The sequence below is a fragment of the Theobroma cacao genome, chromosome 5, assembly GCF_053813885.1.
Source record: "Theobroma cacao isolate CCN51 chromosome 5, ASM5381388v1, whole genome shotgun sequence".
In the NCBI taxonomy this organism is placed as follows: domain Eukaryota; kingdom Viridiplantae; phylum Streptophyta; class Magnoliopsida; order Malvales; family Malvaceae; genus Theobroma; species Theobroma cacao.
The window spans coordinates 8,380,079-8,388,475 of record NC_142643.1 but is presented as its reverse complement, the minus strand read 5'-3'; the positions used below and the strand labels follow the sequence as shown (position 1 = coordinate 8,388,475).

At 33.6% G+C, this 8,397-nt stretch overlaps 1 protein-coding gene across 1 annotated transcript; it reads left to right on the top strand.

Moving 5' to 3' along the window:
- The first annotated feature begins 245 nt into the window (after window positions 1-245).
- LOC18598371 (cytokinin riboside 5'-monophosphate phosphoribohydrolase LOG7) lies at window positions 246-5,007 on the top strand. The gene is made up of 7 exons (XM_007027869.3): window positions 246-488; window positions 1,593-1,690; window positions 2,503-2,533; window positions 2,998-3,097; window positions 3,279-3,349; window positions 4,239-4,382; window positions 4,653-5,007. Exons 1-7 carry the CDS (start codon window positions 381-383, stop codon window positions 4,746-4,748), a joined length of 648 nt encoding a protein of 215 aa, XP_007027931.1. The 5' UTR covers window positions 246-380; the 3' UTR covers window positions 4,749-5,007.
- The last annotated feature ends 3,390 nt before the right edge of the window (window positions 5,008-8,397 follow it).

Here is an 8,397-nt window from a genome sequence, read left to right as displayed (position 1 = left end):
TTTTTTAGCCACGTGGGTGAAAGCTATTGGCTGACAGTGTGAAACTGAGATATAATGCAAAGCAGCAGCACCTGTCTCCATTTTCTAATAGAGTTCCCACTTTGTGATTATTTTTTTTCCCTCTCTCTCTAAATAAAAAATAAATATTTTCTACCTTCCAAATTAAAAATATCCCAAAAGTAAACAGTACTTGGCTATATATATAAGCACCCAATTCCCTACTCTTGAATGTGGCTTCGAACGTGTTGCTTTTCCCTGTGTTTAAACAAATACTACTGCCACTCACCTTGTTCTCATTTCTCAACCTTCTTCAAGGTCATCATTATTGTTATTGGGAAGAAAAGAAAGTGAGAAAACGAAAGAAAGAAAGAAAGAGAGCGATGGAAGAGACAAAGTCCAGGTTTAAGAGGATTTGTGTGTTTTGTGGGAGCAGTTCGGGGAAGAAAGCTAGCTACCAAGAAGCTGCTGTGGAGTTAGGCAAGGAACTGGTAAATAAAACAATCGACTCTTTCTTACTTTCTTTAATTGGCTTTTCTTTCTGGGGATACGTGTCTTCTCTTTCCTCTTCTTCTTTTTTCTTTTCGTTTCTTTTGTACTTTTGAAGCGCTTCCGATGAAGAATGTTTCCTGGAGAAAACAATTCCGTTGTGGACCCTTTTCTTTGTCTCTGTGTTTTTCCTCCATTGTTACGGTTCTTTTTGTAGTACTTGTTTTGGGGCCTACTCCAACATTTTTCCATCTCAAGTCTCAACTCTCAGATTCCAAAATTCTCATTGCTTTCAACATGGAGTACTCAGTCTTTTGTCTTCTAGAAAATCTGATACAATGGCGGAGTTCTTGATTTGGTGCAATTCTCTTCAATAGATGCGGAAAACACTTTCCTTAATCATACACTAATTTCTTCTTCATGGTTGCAATATTTATATATTTTTAAGAATATTCCATTTGGATCCCAGAAATGATTTTTCTTGTGTGAGCTCGTTTTCTCTTTCTTCTCAAGTGGGGGGAGTTGAAACAATCAAGCCTTCGACGTGCGCTTATGATTGTAGAGGGAATTAGCTGTAGGGAGAAGGTTTAGGGTTTATGTTTGGCATGAGAGAGAGAGAGAGACAGACAGACAGACCTTGCTAGCTGTAACCTGCCTGTCAGTTGAGCAGCCGTCTTGCATGATCCTTTGTTTCATTTGTTTAAGAACCCTTAAAAATGAATAACATTTATAATATCTATAATAATAATAGTCATAATCTCCTGCTTTTCCCTAGGGAAGCAAACGTGCCTGCCTTGATATCATGACTCTCCTTTGAGCGTGTTCTTCACTTTGGCACTTGTACAAGAAAACCTCCATGATTTTTGTTTATGGGGTTCCAGGAAAATATATTTATGTTTCTCTCTTTCTTTCTCTCTCTCGCTTTGTAGGGTTTTTTTGATGGTTCCTTTTCACTCAACCTTATAGTGTTTTCTCAATTTGTTTATGTTCCAGTTGTTCTTGTTCTTGTTCTTGTATAGACAACAATCAACGTTTATGTCCTTGTGACACGTGTTAATGGGGTTTGGTTTTCGATGCAATTTATGAATTTTTTGTTGTTTTTGAAGGTGGAGAGAAGGATTGATTTGGTGTATGGGGGTGGAAGCGTGGGATTGATGGGTCTTGTTTCTCAGGCAGTTCATGATGGTGGGCGCCATGTTCTAGGGTTTGTTTTCTCTCTCTCTCTCTCTCTCTCTCTCTTCCTTCTTGGTCTTCTCGTTTTAGAAGACAAGCATCATGTTTTTTTCTTTCATCCCAAGATGGGTAATGATCTTTGTTTTTTTGGGACTTTGAAATGGGTTTTGAGCATTTGATATTTTAAAAGAGTTTTTCCCTCTTGAACCATGCAAGTTTTCTCAATTATCCATGGCAGTGGGTTTCTCAACAAAGGCAGACATCATGGGATCAAATGCTGGGCCAGAGGAAAGAATTGATTTGTCCCTTTTTTGTAAAAAAAAAAAAATTCCAATGGGTTAAAGGTTTCTGTTTTTGTGGTCTAATTGGATTTGTGCAGAAAGGAACATGGTTATCTCGTACATGCAACTAGAATCTAGAAGTGCCTTTACTAAAAGTTTTTACAAGGCTTTTCGAGTAGCTTTTATTGGTTGGGAAAAGTGAATCCCTATTGATCCTTGCATTGTCAGTCCACAATTGTACTCTAACTTCCAGTTAGAAATCATTTTAAAGTTGTAGAGTCTAGAGTCTTAGAAACTTTTTGCAGTCATTGGAGCTCCTCCTTTTAACATAACTGAATGCATCTTATACTGAAAAAGACTTTGCTGCCACTGGGAAGTCTCTAGTTTGTGTCGCCGTAAGGATAATTTTGGTAATTGTAGCCTAATTTCTTGTAGATTTGGAAGCAAGATTACATCTAGTAGTACATTCCTTATTAGTTTATGTCTTTTTTTACCATAAGGATAATAAAATTAACGTTATCGTTTTAGAATAATACTGATTTATGCTTGTTGGATTTTGCAGTGTTATTCCAAGGACCTTGATGCCTAGAGAGGTAAAATTCAGAGCCTTGAATCAAATCTCCAACTTGTTCCGAGTTGTCTGCAATGTTATTCTGATATCTATTTCCCATGAAATCCATCATTTACAAAAGCCATGGCTGGAATTGATAATACATATGATAGTGTACGTAGCTATCCCGCTGTAACTGTCAAATTATGTAGCCTATTGATAGAACTAATGGCTTGCGGAATCCGATGATAAAGCAAAAGTAAATTGTCAATATCTGAAAGCTGAGTGCAATTAAAAGCTTGTTACTTGGTTTTCTGTTAGCTGTGTGTTGACAACACTAGGCAGTTAGTTGCTTCAGTGACTTGTTGCTTAGTGGAGATCTGATTTTTTAATTTCTTACTTCTTTGTAAAATGTGATCTTGTTTTTGCTAATTTAGTAACTTTTTGTGGAATTTTAAGCGGAAGGTGTTACTGATAATCTGTTGGAAACATGGGGTCTTGTTGCAGATTACTGGTGAGACTGTTGGAGAAGTAAGGGCTGTATCTGATATGCACCAAAGGAAAGCTGAAATGGCACGACAGGCTGATGCCTTCATTGCGCTACCCGGTATGCATTCTATTTGATTTGTGGTATATCTCTCTCTTATTCTTATATTTTGTCAGTCTGTATTTAATCCCTTGATCAGGATGTGTCCCAAATAACCATAGGTGTTTTCATCACATTATAATTTATTAGAATGCTTGGCTTGGAATGCTCAAACAGTACTAATGTTTTATTAAAATATCAGGTGGTTATGGCACCCTTGAAGAACTGCTGGAAGTTATTACATGGGCTCAGCTGGGAATTCATCGTAAACCTGTAAGAAATATTCTGTGTTTCCGTCGTTTGTTTAGTTATGTCAATCATTGAGTATGATGGTATAGTTGATGACAGATAAGAATTTGGTCTCGGATCGAAATTGGTAGGTGGTTTTTGTGATGGTAGGAAAAGATATTTGCAAATAGCTGCCTAAAACTAACTAAATAACAATTTTCCTTGTAAGTGGTAAAAATCGAATCAAGGCATTGGTGGTTTGTTCCAGAGAAAATAATTGAAGGTGTCAAGTATAGAATCATGTGGCCTGGCCCTAAAATATAAACGAATGGATTTTTCACCTTAAAATATTTGTTGCTCAACTTATATCATACCCGCACTTATTGTCAGCACTCATATGTTCACATGACATCATGTTTTGTGTTGTAGAACTCAACTTGGTTTCTAGTCTCACATTAATATATATTTCTATCCTGTCTCCAAGCTAAGTAGCGTGATTCTACATGTTTGATTTGTCATGTTTCTTGAGTACAATGCTGTTTTCTTAGGAATTCTATACTCTTGAAAGCAAAGTTGACACGATGTTGTTAGATTAATATCTTTTATAAATTGTGACAGATTAGGAAGAAAAACGTAGAATCAATGCATGTGGTGCTTCAAAAGAATTCACATGGAAAGATAGCATAAGATTTGATAACCTAATGATGCTCGTGCTTTCATGATTTGAGAATTGATCGGAAGATCTCCGTTTGAATGGGAGAAAGGTTCTTACGTACTATTTTTTAAAAAAAAACTAGAAACGTTGGTCAAATGAAGGTGTTGGTGTTATGTCTTAGGTCACTAGACAAATCAAGATTATTATAGTTTGATACTATGGACTTGGATATTATACTTTATCCAATAATTTAAAAGTAAGTCATATTCCTTTTTGCAGGTGGGTCTCTTGAATGTGGATGGATATTACAATTCTTTGTTGTCTTTCATTGATAAGGCCGTTGATGAAGGCTTTATTTCACCAACTGCACGTCGCATTATCGTGTCTGCCCCAACTGCTAAACAATTGGTCAGACAACTGGAGGTAAGCAGCTCCTGGTAAATATTGAATAGCAAATCAAAAAAGAGTTAAAAGAAAATGAGTAGGCAACTCACATGTTTGAAAGTTGAAAAATTATATTTCCATGACTAAAGACTAATTTAAGTAGAATTATTATATGTGCCGTAGTGTCCTTTATGACCATTCTTTCTTTGTCCTCACTTTTCCTTGAGATTGAAAAAGCAATTTCACATGGGCTTCTGAACATATGAATGAAATTAACCTCATTGACTTAAGGTTTTCTATGTTAAGCAGGATTACGAGCCAGAGTACGATGAAGTAACATCAAAACTAGTATGGGATGAAGTGGACAGACTTAGTTACGTTCCGGAATCCAGGGTTACCACGTGATAAATATCGCTTCAGCTATGTACTTTTACTTTTTTTGGGTTTTGCCTACTAAGTGTATATGCGGTCTTAATACCGTACAAGCCGGAGCGGAGCACAGGTACTTTTTGGTGGTGTTTTGGAACTTGGCCTACCATCGCATGCAGTGTCACAAAAAGTCTGATATATACATGTCCGTAGAGAAAAGATGTAGCGTCACTTTTTCCCTCTGTGAAACCGTGGAGAAATCATCAATTCAGGACTTAACTACGACTTTTGTTTATATACATCAGTTCTTTAAGCTTCTCTCAGTCTCAATATATATATATATAGTTATCTAAGCAAGATAAATGCTTTCTGTATGGAAATTAATTAAAAATAGGATGGAATGACTTGAATATTCCTTCCATTGGTTCTTTATTCCTTAACGCTCATGGATTGAAAAAGTTCTCTCCTCGTAAACGACTATCTATTCATTGTTAACACTCTATATGCCACTTTTTTAACCACTATCTTTCATTTTAGATACAAGACTCGTAGGTTATTATCACTTTTGGACTCCATAAAACAAATTTATGCTAAACAGATAGGGAGGGTCATCGTCCAAGAGGATGCTTGAGCTAAAACCCACAGTAATGTAAGCTACAATACGTGTTTATAGGTTGAAAAATATTAACTCTAGACTCCCCGATTAGGAGTTTGCATGACCTAAAGATAAAAGAATTGTGGGATAATGAAACCGAAAGGATCCATGAATCATGATCAATTTTTTATGACGGTACCATATTTAATTCAATTGTTTGATTGGTAAGTAAGAAGAAGCGTGATGAAGGAATTAAACAGATACTTTGGAAGTTGGGAAACATGTTTTTCGAAGAAAGTAAATGTACCCTCTCCCAAGCTCTTTCACACACCATGTTTTCCAACTTTTCAATCCAAAGTATCTATTTTCAAACAACTGGAAAATCGTTTCCCTTAATCCTTGCATGAAATATTAGTCAATCCCTAATCTCCGGAATATATATTGAAGAGAAAATCCTTTGATCGGAAGAAATTTTCCTATGATTATGGCGAACTCCAAAGACCACCTTCTATCTTATATCACATTATTACTTCAAACTGCAATGTAAATACGTTTCCATGAGGCTTTAGTTGTCCTGATTGCAAGCAATTAATTAGCATTAACTATTCACATCTGTTCTTCCTCACTCAATAGGTATATCATTTTATTTTCTTTAAATGTTCATAGGTAAAGTTAAGAAGACAAAATTAGATATTAACCCAATCTTCATTAACGCGTTTCATGGGATTGAAATCAATTATGTTTCAAACTTGACCTAATTAAGGAAGCGTGCATGAGACATATGTACCATCTACATCCCTCGGATTGGCTTTCTCACCACTGTGTAGCTGACCACCTTTAACAGAAAGAAGTAAAGTGCAAACATTTGGTCATAATTTAATAACAATATTTTTTTTTTTGAAGCTAATCATAACAATAAAAATTGAAAATTTGTCTTTTATACTTTATAATGAAGGTGACATTTTTAAATTTTATTAGAAAATTTGATAATTAACATAGGTAATATATGTTAAATGGTAAATAAAATGTTTAGTGAAGTTATTGTTTGGAGATTATCCAACATTTTTTACTCGTTATATTTAAATTGGTTGAAAATAGGGTTGATACCTTGTGTGTGTTGGTTTTAATGTTGTTGTGTAAGGGTAAATGTATAATTGATAAATGAAATAACACAAATATAATCAGTTAATTAATCTTGTCAATATCTTCGACACGAGCATGTCCAGTTTGTTACACGAGTTACACAATATGTTACTATCAACACATTTAAATATGATTAATATGTTTTGAAACATATTTAGACACAATACAATTAACTCATTGAGACATGATTAATCTAATTAGACATGATGAGGATAACCCATTTAAACATAATTTACTTATTTAAGCATGAATAGCAAGTAATTTTGTATTCTAAATATTAATAATTTAATAATTGAGATTAAATAGATTAAATATGTTGAGTAATATCAATTAAATCTATTAATATGATTAATTAAATGGTTATTTAAAAAAATACGATTAATTAAATGCGTATAAACATATCATATATAAGCCAAGAGTATCAATTCAACTTAAAACAAGAATATTTTTTAGTTGTAAACATATTACCACAATAATACCAAAATTTAAACCCACTTAATTTCGTATAGTATCTAAAATTATCAAATTTAATAAAAAGGCAAAATGGTTAGGCTTTTTTTTTAATAATTTTCTTTTTATCATTTTTTATTTATTATTCTTTTTTCTAACAAAGTAATTATTAATTATTTTCATTCAAGTATTTCATAGGAATCATATTATTCTAATTATTTTTATTTAGATACTACAATTTTTAATATAGGCACTTGTTTGTACGGTGGTGTGTCGGCGGTCAATGCTGATAAAGATGCAATGCAGACGCGTTTTTTTTTATCAAGTATTTTAAGAAAAACGCGTGTCTCTTGGGAGTGGACCGGATGGGTTTCCACTTATGGGCCCCACTTTTTGAATTGGCTCATCAATGGGCCCACTTGTTACAAAGTCACGAACTCATGGCAATTATGTAAAAATCTTCTGCCTTAGTGAATGAGTTAATCTTCTGATCCCTCCAATATAAAATTTAATTGAAATACTCAAATTCAAAGCTCATGATTACAACAGATAATCATTCCTTTTATTTGTCTAAGAAGGGATGATAAACTCCACCTTAAGTTATGTTATAAATTATTCTTACAATATCAGAAGGGACAAATTATAAGGAAAAAAAAAAGTGAAAAAAATGAGTAATGTTATCCCAATCATAATTGAGAGAATGGAGGTTAGAACTCACCCTAATCATATGTGAGCTCTAATTGAATATGCTTAATATATATAGGTAACACTAAAAAATGTGAGCATAAAATTATACTAATTTTAATATTTGATTAAAAGGAAGAGATTTTTAAGGAGTTAACCGTAGGAAAGCAAGCATGTTAATTAAGATGTTTCTATGCCCTAATTATTCTCTTCCATAAATCATGTTATACTAATTAGGGCATAAAAAGAGATTATTTGAAGAGTCAACCATAGGAAACAAATCCGTCAATTCTCCCCCATAAATCATGTTAAAATTCAGATGTTCCTTTTTCAATGACTAGACAAGATCGTATGACATGCATGTTATTGGTTGGACTAGACATTTTCTGGGTATGGCATATGGGACTACGATGTTGTTCCTTTCACATGTAAGAATTAGGGCACGAGTGGTCAAGAAAACATGATCTTGTCAATCTTCTTTTCTGTCATTATTATGTGGAAATGGGATAAACGACTTTACATTGCATGTTGATGTTTGCAAATAAATAATGTTTGATTTGTAAATTTAGCATATACCCATTTATATCAAGATAGATGGATAAAATTTGATGAAACATGAAATGTGGTTCAAAGGAATCTTACCCTTTCATAATTAAAAAAAGAAAGATAATATATTCATCAAATGTTTAAAGCTATGTCATTCTCAAGCAAGTTATAACAAAGAAATGGGAGAGATAATCTTCTTTTATACATAATAAAAGTGTCTACTCGTATTGAAAATTTTTCAAAATTTACACGCTCATAAAATCTAAT

Bases quoted from the DNA above. Each gene is read 5' to 3' on its own strand.
- LOC18598371 (XM_007027869.3), top strand. From the start codon at position 381: ATGGAAGAGACAAAGTCCAGGTTTAAGAGGATTTGTGTGTTTTGTGGG. The intron at 2,534-2,997 runs GTAAAATTCAGA...GTCTTGTTGCAG, and splicing joins GGACCTTGATGCCTAGAGAG to ATTACTGGTGAGACTGTTGG. The intron at 3,098-3,278 runs GTATGCATTCTA...TTAAAATATCAG, and splicing joins TGCCTTCATTGCGCTACCCG to GTGGTTATGGCACCCTTGAA.